The sequence below is a fragment of the Sinocyclocheilus anshuiensis genome, unplaced genomic scaffold (genome assembly GCF_001515605.1).
Source record: "Sinocyclocheilus anshuiensis isolate Anshui unplaced genomic scaffold, SAMN03320099.WGS_v1.1 scaffold961, whole genome shotgun sequence".
Lineage (NCBI taxonomy): Eukaryota > Metazoa > Chordata > Actinopteri > Cypriniformes > Cyprinidae > Sinocyclocheilus > Sinocyclocheilus anshuiensis.
The window spans coordinates 724,247-738,291 of NW_015557049.1; the positions used below are offsets into that span (position 1 = coordinate 724,247).

At 37.7% G+C, this 14,045-nt stretch overlaps 1 protein-coding gene across 2 annotated transcripts in view; it reads right to left on the reverse strand.

Moving 5' to 3' along the window:
• LOC107676362 (SPARC-related modular calcium-binding protein 2-like) overlaps positions 1-14,045 on the reverse strand; it is a 41,774-nt gene that overhangs the window by 19,518 nt on the left and 8,211 nt on the right. Inside the window, exons 2-7 of one of the 2 annotated variants that reach the window (XM_016470884.1) lie at positions 10,547-10,709; positions 6,675-6,781; positions 6,400-6,499; positions 5,351-5,395; positions 1,934-1,984; positions 1,763-1,834 (exon numbers count right to left, since the gene is read on the reverse strand). In XM_016470884.1, coding sequence (XP_016326370.1) covers positions 1,763-1,834; positions 1,934-1,984; positions 5,351-5,395; positions 6,400-6,499; positions 6,675-6,781; positions 10,547-10,709 — 538 coding nt within the window. The remainder of the gene's footprint in view (positions 1-1,762; positions 1,835-1,933; positions 1,985-5,350; positions 5,396-6,399; positions 6,500-6,674; positions 6,782-10,546; positions 10,710-14,045) is intronic. The other variant, XM_016470883.1, reaches the window with a different exon arrangement.

Here is a 14,045-nt window from a genome sequence, read left to right on the forward strand (position 1 = left end):
GATCCAGGAAGTATGAAGCCGAAACCCGGCTTTTCTTACCGTCTGGACATATATCGACGAGTGAAATAACACTGCAAGTCGAGCACCCGGTTTCTGAACCCAGCAGAGGGGATGCTCATCGAGGACCTACCCTAGAAAAAGGGACAGAAACACACAGGTCCCGGGAAACACTGCAAAGAAACTTTTTAGCAGAAGGGTTATACACACAACCACACATATATATTTATATATACATATATTTAGACATGGATCGTACTCACCCACCATGGTTCCCGCGTCGGAGCTCTGTCCGAAGAAGCCTCTAGACCGGACCATCAGCTGCCCCTCTTTCCTCGAAAAAAGAGACAAACGAGATCGGAGCTTTTCCCTTGGAAAAAACGCTCGCAGTGCATGCCGATTGTCCCCTCGGAGGCATCACGTGCATGCTCTTAGCCCAAACCAATAACGCATAGATCGTGTGTCATCAGATGTCAAACAACGTCAACACTGATGCACACATCCTTAAACGCTTTGCTAGTGCTCGCCATAATGAGATGAATAGATCGCTCTTACCGCAGAAATGCACGCTTCAAACAAAACAGTCAGTGAAGACGAAGAAGAGAATGATGTATGCACCCGGCGCCTATTTATACTATAGTCGCGCCGGTAGTGACGTCATGGCTGTCGCCGGCCAACGAGTTAGTGTTTTTTCAATGTATGCTTCAGACACGGGTCACGACGAGGCGTTCCCCCCATAGCGACCCCTAGAGGACGCAGTTCGAAGTTCCCATGAAAGGGAACAAATGTTACCCTGACAGCTAATCAAAAGAAACTAAAATTACTGTAATTAAAACTAAAACTAAACTATAGAAATATATTTAAAAACTAATAAAAATGACAAAAGCAAATAACAAAATGAGAACAAAAATGAAAATGAAAACTGAAAATATAAAAATTCTAAATATTAATAAATATGCAAATGATAATAAAAATAACAATCTCAAAGCTTCTCAGATGTTTATAGTAATTTTCCATGTGTTTCCCTTAGTTTCAGAATAGATCTTAAAAATGTTTAATTGTTTGAAACTTTCCTCAGATTTGACAAGACACCGTCTTTAAAATTTAAGGAATTTAATATGTGCTTAATCATTTCTCATTAAACTCTTCCAAGATCAGATGATCTGAGCTATCCTATCCACATTAATGTTCCACTTGAGTTCATCTGAGATAAAGTTGAGAAGTGCATGGAGCATCGCTATGTCGATTCAACTTTTCAAACCATGAGCATGATTGGCCATACAAAAAGAAAATTACAAAATCAGATTTCTTTAATTGCTCAATTGTTTCTCCTAGACAGTTATGAGGTTAAATTGAGAACAGATGGAGACTTCTTTTCAGAAATTTCTCCTGAGAGAAACATCCCTATCTCAAATGTCTCAAAAAGTCTGCAAAAAGGTTATAGATCTAAATATGAACTCAAACAATTCTCATCAAATTCGTTCAGTTTCAGGATATCTCATCTATACTATTCATATTAGTTTTAAAGCTCTATAATCGTTCTGTATGTCAACGGATGTCTCATTTGTCAGTTTTTGTATTTTCAGAAGACACATCAAGAGACAAAGTTGATACTCAAAGTCCACTGACGTCTCCTGAGCAAAGTAAGTAAATAAAAACATTTAGCATGTGGCGGTTTTCTGTCTTCTCCTAAATACCAAAACCAATCTGACTCAGTTAGCATTTTGTGTTGAAAAGTGATGACAGATGTTTGTCGGTAACTCACATTGTGTTCTGGTCCTGTTTTGTCGGCAACGGACCTGTTCTGTCCAAAGTGTGGGGTACTGAGAGGTGATGTCTAAAACACACACACACAAATGCACAAAACATTAGTGCTGTCTCAAACCCTAGTGAACGCTCGACCTAGACGGCATTTAAAGGCTTCATTGACACTCACCTTCCTCATCAGCGGACGGCTGGGGTTCCACCATGAAAATCGCTGGCGGATCTGCATTTAGAATGGAGAAGATTTGCAAGGAAACTACAATTACAATAGCCAGCTAGACAGTCACATCACATGAGCCATGATGCAATTGCACATTGCCCGGCCAGGACAGATTAGAGAAATGGAGAAACAGAATAAAACAGAGAACTGAGGAGCACAAACAGGCAGATAAAGGGTTAAAGGAGGTTTAGTGGTTATAACTGACTCACTGAAAGAAAGAAAAAACTGTTTAAACATTCAATCTCTTTGCTTGACATCATGAAACACACGCTTGTAAAGACAAAGAGCAGTGTAGTTCAAATATAGAAGTCTGGAAGTGCAAAAATTGTGATAGATATATGCAAAACAGCATCCAAAATTAACACTCGCCAAGCAAATGTGAGTAAAATTTGGCTGAAGTGATTTGAAAAATGTTTGCAGTAACTTTGTAATGACCTGCAATCTTTTATTCTTTGGATAATTGTTTATCTAGGAAGTAGTTTTCCCCTTGTGTGAACTTGTGTGGCAATAAATCCTCATGTCAAGGCATCAAAATGGATAAAGATTCAATTTTAATCATATACAATGATTCATTATGTAATAATATATCACTTATAATATATAATACAATAATATAATACAGGGTTTCTGCACCCTTTGACAAACGAAGGCCTAAAAAGTTCTTAAATCAGAGCAGGAAGTCTTAAATTCATAAGTCATGACAAAAATCTTGCATGCACTGAAAAAAGTTTGTGTATTGCTCAGTATTTTTGTTTTCTTTTCCAATATAAACATATAAACATCCTTAAATCAAGACACATTTACTTGAGATGCAGTATGAAATTAAACAAAATTAAGTGCGTTTAAGTTTAAAACAAGAATGAACATCTGTCAAAGGGGTATGAAAACTTGTTTTTCTTAGCCCATTGGCAGATATTTGATCTTGTTTTAATTTTGATCAATTTCTCAAAAAACAAGACTTCTTATCTTAAGTCATGGCATTTGCACTGGAAAACAAGCAAGTCTTTTTTTGTAGTGTAGTAAGTTGTTTCCATATTACTACTCGTTGGGCTTACTTGGTCTTAAAAAGATCTTAAAATGTCTTAAGTTTACCTTCATAAAACCTGCAGAAACTTTGTAGTAATAATGTATATTAAATAATTCATAAGGTCAATAATGTATTTCTAAATAAAATAAATAAATAATGCAAAATACATTTTCCTGACTGTTATTTGCGTAAAATGAATTTTGGACCCTGTATGTAAAAAATATCTGCCTTCCCTGTAAAAAAAACAAATGTTTTTGTTTAGTTCAGACTTTAATGATCTGGAGAACAGGCATGCAACAATACATGCAAACACACACGCACACAAACAGAGCGGACATATGATGTGTTGTGTGCAGATGGGGATGAAGAAACATCGCTAGATGCTTTGGCCACAGGAATCTAAAATGCTGAGAGCCGCAGGTGTGGTTAACCTCAGCAGGGTCACCATTAACTCATCAGAGGGCAGAAGATAAACTACACCTTCTCTCCTTTGGTGTGTTTTTCTCTACTAGCATCTTTGGGAAAAACTTGGGGAACAGCCACTGTCAGCACACTGATGAAGTGATAAAGTATTACGAGATTCGACCCTGTTATTTATATGACTCTAAAATTTCAGTGTAGCTCAACACATCAACGATTTTCAATGTTTTTGTTGCTTTTTATTTGATAGGACAGCCCAGAAGTGACAGGAAATGGTGGGAAGAAGGAGAAGGCGTGGGATCGGGATATGACCCAATATGTGAAACCAGGTCATCATCATGCTTTGTGCACTACTGACCGGGCCGCACCTCTGATAATGGATCTGTTCTAAAACCTAGTGAGCTGCCTTGCTGTCTACTGCCTACATAGGCAACTGCCTCCTAAGGCAGCATGCTAATCATCATGGGACTTTAAAAGTGACTGATTTTCTTCCTCCGTATGTTTATCTTCTTTTTCCTTACAAATATCTATAAACATTTCAAATCAAAATACATTTTGTAAAACTGAAGCAAAATTACTGAAGATATTAAGTTTTGTTTTTGGAACAATAATGCTTAAAACAAGAAGAAGAAAAAATCTGCCAACGTAATTTAATTTAAGGGGGAAAAGTTTATTTTTCTTATCCCATTGGCAGACATTTTTTCTTGTTTTAAATGTGAAGTCACTTCATTTGACGGAAAAAAATCATTTTTATTATCCAATGTCATTTTGCTTTTCAAGTAATTGTGTCTTCATTTAAGAATGTTTAGGTACTTGTGCAGAAAAAAAACTGAGGAAGACAAATTTTTGCAGTGTCTGCATTCACAAAATAATGCGCACCACATGAAAAGCACAGTGATTGATTTCAATAGAGTTTGGCATTAGCAGTTTGTAATCATACAATATTCCAGTATGCATAAAAATAAACAGCACACACAAGCATACACTCTAAAAATGCTGGGTTAAAAAGGGACAAACCCAGCTATTGGGTTGTTTTGACCCAGCGGTTGGGCTGTTTTGAACCCAACCGACCCAACAAAACAACCCAATAGCTGGGTTTGTCCCTTTTTAACCCAGCACTGGGTTATATTTAACCCAGCATTTTTAGAGTGTAGGGTAAATTGAAGCTTTTATAAAGTGTACCAATAATTTTATATATGAAATATTTAATTTAAGAATGTTATATATACTATAATATCTAATAATTTACTATTCATTATATAGCAAAATCCCAACTTTTCTGGTGACTGAACATGATAAAATTTTCCATTATATTACAGTGCCTTTTTTACTTGGAAATCTGCCATTTTGTAAGTAAAATCCTATTATCATAATTATTATTTTTTAATCAATACGCTCTTTAGAATTGGTAAAACTTCTAAGAAATAAACTTCAACAAAAACCTTTACATCTCCCATAGCTGCGTTTTTAACCTGAAAAGGACATTCCTCTTAAAACTGAGAAAAACAGGGTGATCATCTAGAGATCAGGTGGTCTGTGCTGTTTTGGAAAAGGAGGGAAATCAGTGCCATTAGTAGTGCATGAGAAAGGTCTTCATCTGGAAAGAAGAGCAATGACGTCCAGGTGAAGTGGTTAATGTACTGCAGTACTCTTGACAGAACCGTGAAGCCCTTCGATTTCGTTTTAACGACTGTGAAAAGCAAAGGCTGTTATTACAGCGTCTCTCTGTTTAACGACTCCACCATACGACCATTTACTTTCAGCCCTGAAGCAACTTCAGCACTCTCAATTCACAAAATATTAGAATGGCAAGCCGTAACTTGCAGTACAGACGCACACACACATTAAAACGTAGCTGCCAGTGCAGATTGTCCCTCATGAGAGTCTTTACCATATCAAAAGAAACCGTTGAAGGCATTTACCTGATTTTCCTGGTTCTTTCGTATTTACTTTACCATTCTTGGACCCTAAAAATCAACAGGACAATCACAGGTTACTCGCGCTTGCATTTTAGCAAATCTACAACTAGAATTTAGTACATTCTACACTCTTAAAAATAAAGGTGCTTCAAAAGGTTCTTCAAGCGATGCCATAGAAGAACCCTTTTTGGTTCCACAAAGAACCATTTAGTCAAAGGTTCTTTAAAGAACCATCTCTTTCTTACCTTTTTATAATCTGAAGAACCTTCTTTCGCCACAAAGAACCTTTTGTGAAACAGAAAGGTTCTTCAGATGTTAAAGGTTCTTTATGGAACCATTTAGACAAAAAGGTTCTTCTATGGCATCGTTAAGCACCTTTATTTTTAAGAGTGTAAGTGGACTATAACATTCAAATGTGTCCCACAGATCAGAGCAAGTCCATCCAGGAATGGTTCATTTGAAATGACTTACGTTTTTAATTATGTATTAAGCCTCTACAGAGGAACATGATAATGTTATGAAGGCTGCAGGGGGTAAAAGCCATATGACACTATCTTGGAGTAAAAGAGCAAGAATGTTTGAGTTCGGCCGCTTTGCCTGCCAAGCGCGCATTTGTTTCGTGATGCTCCCCCAGACCTAACTGATTAAGCTGTTGCATGTGCAATTAAATCTAATTGGTCCTTTTCTAGTGGAGCTGTGGTTGTTGTACAAAGCCAAGCCAACAATGTTATGATCCAGGAACCCATGGCCTGCAGTGATAGAGTTTCAGTTTTGTGCGCGAGTCTGTGTTTAATGCAGTGCTATGCTAGTTTACTGCATGTGGCTTTGGTTTTGCAGATGCTGAGTTTCTGCATTTCTCTGTTGATTTATATTACTAAACTATCATGTTCTGAAACACTGAGATCGTGTCATAAACGTAGAGATTACTGTTTGGAATCACTTCAGAGTATTATTTATGATGTGAAAATCTCTTTTGCAAACAAAGAAGACGTGATTGAAGCATGCAGTAGAATAAAAGCATGAAAAACAAAGCAGGGGAAGAAGTATGCTACCTTGGCATTGAGGTTTCTTATTGGCTACTGCTGAGCCGCTGATGGGTCTGCCACTGGGTGTCACACACCAACAATAACCAGTGTAGCTGTGGCACTGAACCTGTTAGTCGAATACAGCACAGATAAAGAAAAAAGACAGAGAGAGAGAGGCAGAAAAATGTAGAAATTGGACAGTGAAATTGTTAAAGGTATAAAATCCTACATTATCCACTTGTAATGTTTCTTCAAACCATCTATAGTTTTATTGTTCTGTCGTTATATTGTTCATCTCACACCTCACTGTAGGTTCCGTCAGGATTGCAGACAGGAACAAACACCTGTGGGAAGAGTTTCTTGGCTTGTTGTTCTGTGTATTTCTTCTCTGCCACACACCTGGACGTATCTGGAGACACAACACAGGTAAATCCAGCAAGTCAGAAGAACTATATAGCCATCCATGTTATTATATGGCAAAAATAACACATTCTCATGTTTTCATTTGGTCAGTCAATTCATAGGTAATTTGTTGTAAACTGAAAAAGTTCCTTTATCCTGATTATCCTATGTTATTCAAATAGCTAAGTAGTTAAAAGTGAGTCAGGACTGTCGCCGCCGATGGCCTTGTGGGCAGCGTGCCGACATACAGCGCCATTGCGCTTCGGGTGTCACGAGTTCGAGTCTGGCTCGCGGACCTTTCCCGATCCCATCCCCCTCTCTCTCACTCATTTCACTTCCTGTCGACCTATACTGTCCTATCTAAATAAAGGCATAAAACGCCATAAATAAACCTTAAAAAAATAAATAAAAAAAAGTGAGTCAGGACTGCCACTGGAGCCCTCTTATAAAATGCATGACACGTCTGCTTAGGAGATCTTGAAAAGTACTATAAACTCGATGATTCATTTTTGTTCACAAACTCTGTCCATTCTCTTTTCTATATATAACCTTAAACTTTATTTCCCATTATTCCACTTTAAGCACACAGTCACTATTCTGCTCATCGTGTCAGTGTAATATAGAAAACAGAAAGAGAGCGAGTGCATTAAATTCAAAACGACAGGCAAGTCCTCTGGCGTTCTCCCTCTGACTGATGTGGCACGGGTGTTTTTTCTTTTCTTTTTTTCGGAGGAAAGGAAAGAATGGTAATGGAGAAAGAAAATGAAGCAAGAAATAAGACTTGGTTTCTTTGCAGTGACATGTGACCTCACAGACACAGAATAATTCAAGATGTTTCAGAAGTGTTGGATCCCTGTGTGTGGTTGGGAGTTAGACCAACAGTCCTACTGGAGTCATCACTATCTCTGTACCATTTCAGTGGTAAAACTGTTGCAGATCTCTCTCTGTCATTCTGTGTTGAGTCTGTGTGAGCTGATGGTGTCCAGCAGGTTGTAATGCATATCTGTATGTACATATATGTGCGAGTGTGTGGGGATGTCAGAAAATCCTCCAGACCTCAAAGGAGACATAAACGCACTCTCTCCACTGGGCAAATCATAAAAACGCTTTTAGTCTGGGATGGCACAAGAGGATAAGCAAGGAACTCAGTGAAAAAGATGGTTTACAAGGTAAATGCTAACTTATAAATATATGTACATACTGTATAATTCAGTACTGAAATAAACCACTAAAATAGTTCAGTCTACTTAAAATGAGCTGTTTTACCTAATATTTGTGTGCATTGTGTATTTTTATGCTTATTGGAGTATCAAGTCAAGACAGTTTACATTTATTTAAATAACTTTTTATGAAGTACAGGGTGTTTTAAACCAGCTTCACATTAATAAAATAGGAAAATAACTGTTAATGCTGTAAAATTCATTTATTATGAAAAAATCAATTTAAGCTCTAAGGCAGCTCTAGAGAAGATAATAGTGTCATTATGTCAGTGTTTCAAAGTTCATAATTCTGATGAACTTAACAATAACATACAATAACAATAAGCAGCTCTACGGAAGGCAATTCAGCTCAAGTCGGTTCAGTAAAAGTGTTTCAAAATTAGTGTCATTATCCAGCTCAATTCAGTTCACATTTTGTTCTCAACGGATGGTGTCAGTGCATTTAAATGGATAATATTACTAAATATGAATAGTCTTTTAAACCACAGTTATGGCATTTGCTTAGCAACATGCTTTATGACAATGAATGGATGCTGGAAAATTATGTTGAATAAAAGAGGAAGGATGCTGAGTGTTTCCAGAGTGGAAAAATTAAAAAATAGTAACAGTTCAAAATGCTTAGCAACATTCATTATTTATTTATTTAAATAATATTTGTTATATTTAACATTTATTATGTCCTTGTTTGTGGGGAGAGACAAATCATATAGAGCGCTGAAATAAACTGTTCTCAACTTTGACGAATCGCTGGATGTGTGCACAGCTGCACAATTCCTGAATGTACTTCCCTTTCCAATCTAATCTTTCCTTTTTGGTTTTCTTTCACTCTCATTTTAGCAGAACATAATTCATCTTCTTTTTGTTCCTATTTTCCTCTCTCTCTCTCTCTATTTCTCACACCCTCTTTAATCCCAATGTAAGAATGACACATTGTGCTTACTAGTAGGGAAAGAAAGAGTGAACGTGAGACAGAAAGACGGAGAGCTCTGAGCAGAAAAGAGTACAGGGCACAAGAGTCTTCCTGATGAGCCCAATACAATGAGAGTGTTTGTGAGCCGTTTGACCTTTGACCTCTATGGTTACTGACAGCGCTTGGTCCCTCCCTTCATACAAATGATCACTGATCTCTTACACATATGAATGCACCACTGCACATTTATTTTTACACAGGCAAGATCCCCATCAATATCTTAGCAAAGATCCAATTTATGGATTTAGTGAAAATGCACTAATTTTCTATATACTGCTACGCTTTTTTTCTGCCAATGTGGCCTTGGTTACATCATCAGAAAAGAAAAGTCATTTCAGAGGCATAAAATGTAAGTTCAATTTTTTTTTGATAATTTTATTTTAATTTGTTATTAAATTTAAAGCTGCAGTCCGTAAGCTTTGCCTCTTTGTCGCCATCTCTGTTTGAAAACCTGGAATTGCAGCTGTGTGCGGAATTATCTAGCTTGCGTGGGTTGTGAGTCGGCACGGCTCCAGCACGAATCTAATCACGAATGAATCTAATGTTCTGAAGAGTATGTGTGAGTATGTTTACTGTACTTCGCAATCACAGATTCTAGCCTACGTCTTGGAATATGACCCAAATAAGAATTTTCACCGGACATTGCCATCTGAACAAGTAAGTAGCAAGTCTGCCACGTTTGTTCTGACCAACTGAGGAAAAAAGCATTACCATAAATCTCGCTACCAATGGTGATTAAATCTAAAGATCGGTTAGCTCATATCACATCAAACCGTTCAAATTATTATTATTGTTATACTTTATTCTCAAATGATTAATGTTAACAACATCAGCATTGGTGACACATTTAGTTATTCCAGCAGCTGTGAGAAAAGGCTGTAAACGATCCGCCACCTACAGGATCCTCACATGCGATAGCCTAGTAGCCGGGACAACTTAATGTTTACAGACGTGACGTAATGACGCAGTGCCATGTTAGAATTTCCCGTGAAAACCTACCCGTACCACTCAAATTAGAAAACATTATTATAAGCTGACCGTTGTGAATCGGGCTAAAGTAAGGCGATAGTTTTGAAAACTGGCTGGTTATGTACTTGCTCAAATATTGATTTCGGATCATTTTTAACCAAAAAAAGTTACGGACTGCAGCTTTAATGGTTATTAAATGTATAAATGTAACAATATTATTAAAATAAATATATTATTAAATTTATAAATTAAATGCATTGTTTTATATTTGATGAAAGTTTTTTTTTAAACATTAAATATTAAAACTTTTTTTTTAAATTTAGGATGCACTGATAAGGAAAATGAGGAGCAAAGTTGAATCTGCATCATTTGTGTCACCTCAAATCATCAACTCACTTCAGGTCGCTTCAAATCGCTGTTAGTGTGAACGCCTTTTAAGAGTACAATTTGAAATGTCATAGAGGACAATGTCTTGTACTCTGCAAAATCCCGCTCTGTCTCGTCAAAGAATCATTTATCCCTAGATGGATTTAACCCTGCCCGCCTTGACCCTGACTCACAAAGGGCATCAGGCCAACCAGCAACAGTTCACGTTTGATTGGTGAACTCTGACCTTTGCATGACCCTCGTATGACCTCCAGCTGAGGGTCACGGCACTTTGCACGGAGAAACTCGCAGCGGGAACTGAAGGTCCGTCCGTCTGATGCGCACAGCTGCTTGCGAGGAGTTTCGGAACAATCCATATTGCATTCTTTATCTTGCTCCACACGCAGAAACTGTGAAGATGGACAGGAAGAGATGTTAGCATGTTGCAATGTGATACTCTAGGCAGCATAAAAAATATTTATCACACAAATATTGAGTAAAATAATTAATTTTAAGTAAACTTTTTTTATATTTAAAATGACATTTCTATTTAATATTTAAATTGATAATATATTTATATTTTATTCAAAATGTGTTTTATTTAAAAAAAAATTCCAATGCCCAGTTTTTCTTATCTTTTCTTTTCTTTTTTTTTTTGGGGTGGGCTCATGAAAGTCTCCAATGGAGGGCTTGATGTCTTTTGAGCTCAAGACACACTCCATTCTCTATTGTTCTGTCACATTCATTTACCGAATAATACACACACAGAAGCGCAAACAAAACACAGAGAGACAAATAGCATTCACACACCCCTCTATGTCTGTGTCACGTCTTGTTTGTGAATGAGGGATTGTGGGAGAAAGACAGAGGTGCTGACGGCCTCTTGTGAAGTGCTTTTATCTGTCTGTCACTCTCACACCTGCACAGGTACAGCCACAAACAAGTCGCACACTCACCTTGATTGAATACTGTGTGTTTGCTCTTTGTGCAATGCAGGAACGTTCAATGACACTGCAAACATCACCTCACCGACAAATTCAAGAGTGGACAGGAAATCGACTTGCTTTGTGTCAAGACATTATCTGCACAGGTGCGTTTGTAATGTTCAGATGAGTTATAATCGGCCAAACTGGCAAATGCAAAAAATAACTTGAAAAGATACTGACACACACAGACTCACCTGCAGCCAATAAATCAGCCACGGGAAAACAGCAATGAAAGTAGTGTTGAAAGGAAACAGATTCTTCATATAAAGCTGATGGGTAGGATCATTACCCACTCAAAAATTAGCACTGGCTGACATTCTACAAATGACTTTCTGTGTCTGTGTGTGTGTGTGTGTGTGTGTGTGTGTGTGTGATGAATGTGAAGCTGGTTCAGGCATAGCGGAAGAGGGCTTGTGAGTGTACAGAGATTGAACTAACCTTTTTTTCTTGCTTTTTGTTATTGAGTTATTGGTCATTTAATCCTTCTCTTCTGAAATCCCCAGTGTGAGTGTTATTGCTGAGAGCTTGCTCTTTCATAGCTTAGGAGACTAAATGGAGATCTTAGTGATGTTTTGTTAAGGTATGACCTTTGTCTCAGATGTTTCTTGTAAAATTCCTTAAGAGGAATAACAAAATAACCACAAATGAGTCAATTGTTGACATGCAGTGAAAGTATAGAGCTGTGGATATAGCAGCTCAGGTCTTTTGAGATTACATTTTAAATATTACACTTTTTTATTATAATACTATATATATATATATATATATATATATTGCCCCCTTCAACCCTGTTTTACGGCAACAGGTCTTATCCTTACTAGAGCCAACATTTTTGTGAAGTACAGCTAGGCAGCATGATGTTGTCATATAAATGAAGTGATGGTAGAAATGTGACAAACAGTAGAAATTGTGCTTAATGTTGAATATTTTTAAAAACCACACAGTATAACTGAAGGTTGTTTTACAGTCCTCGGGCAATATTGCAACTTTGCACGTGAATATAGAATTAAACAGATGTGTTTGTGTCAGATGTGTCACTGTCACAGTTTTGCATACATTGGCTATTTTCATATACAATGACCATGGCTTAGACAAAATCTTCTATAATATATATATATATTTGTTTGTTTGTTTGAGCTTGAGTCAGATTTGTCAAGATACTTTAGCAAGTCATTCAAAAGTCTTAGATCTAAAAAAATATATATATTTTTAAGACCAAATAATCTAAGCTGCTATTTACATCTATGTATAGCACTGTACTCTTACTGTATGCTAACAATTGTCTCATTTATGTCTATTTTAATATCTGAGACAAGGGTGCTAGATGAAACATAATTGTCTCTGGAACTATAAGAGTAGTCTCTGATCAATATAATTTTATTCTGAGTTGGCCGTCTTGCTTTCTCTCTTCAGCCATGGAATAACCTATATTGGTGGACCACAAGTCAAAACTTATGACCATGGAAACCATCTTGCTTCATTTTACTATTTATATAGGCCACACTACTGAAATTTTATATGTCAATGAGCTGTATGACTTTTTTTTTCATCCACTTTTTAGACCAGCAATCAGACCAGCAACCATTTTTGTTGTTTTGTTGTTTATTTTTTTATTCTTTTCTTGACTTGAAAATCACTAAAATGAACTAATTGAAAAAAGGCCAAATTTTGCATTCACAATGTACCTTACCTTCACAGTGGACTTAAAGTGAAATCCACTTTTTAATTCAGCTTTCAGTCCGCACACAGTTATTTTTGTTACATGCATGTAGGCAATATATTTATTTCATTAAATCACACCCCTTTTGAGGTTTATTTATTGTACTGCACTTGGCCAATTGTGATTTAAATTTTATTTCAATTGGCTGCAGTACATCCTGCCTCTGTGTGTGACAGAAAAATATGTTTCAAAAGGACAACAGTCCTCTTCATAATCCCTGCCACGACGGGCCGCTTTTCACTCTTAATTCAGAATATTTATGAAGGAATGAACCATAAGTTGTGAATAAGAGGGTCTGGAGTTGGTTGTTTGGGGTCTGTGTGCGTTGGTTTGTGACTGACAGACTCTCGCTGTCTGAGATCATGGCTGACACTGACCCCCCTCGAAACTCTCAGTCCCACCACAAAATCTCTTTCTTCCCCTCTCTCTCTCGGTCTTTATCTCCGACAAACACACAGTCTTTCTCTCTCTGTTCTCACCCTGTTCGCTCTCTAGTGTTTTCTTTGTGTCTGTCTTACACACATGCACTTTCTTTATCTTCCCTTCGCACTCTCCCTCTGGTCTCTGCAGCTGTGACCCGGTGCCCCTTCCGCTCCGTCATTCTCAGCGCTGCTGTCAGAAAGCTCGCAGGAGGCCCGACAGAGATGTCAGGAAACAGATTCTGCCCGGAGCGCCGCCAAACCAACCACAATCGGCCACGATGGTCATCTCGTGATCCCGGCCAAGATGGAGTTCATAGTCCTCCCAAGCGTTCACGACCAACGCGGTTCAATTCGGTCACAGCCAAGACATGGACAAAACCAACACGACCACCGCAGAGACCTCATCGCGGCCAAGACACATTTAGCGATTCAACATTTCAGCAGTTGAGATCGACCCAAACGAGACCTCCCAAACCCAGACACGGCCAAATAATCACCAATCAGTTCAGCCACAGCCAAACCCAGACACGTCCATTGAACATCACTGGGGGAATCTGAAACCACCCACGACCGCTATCTGTATACAGCATCAACAGCTGGTCACAGACACACCAGAGG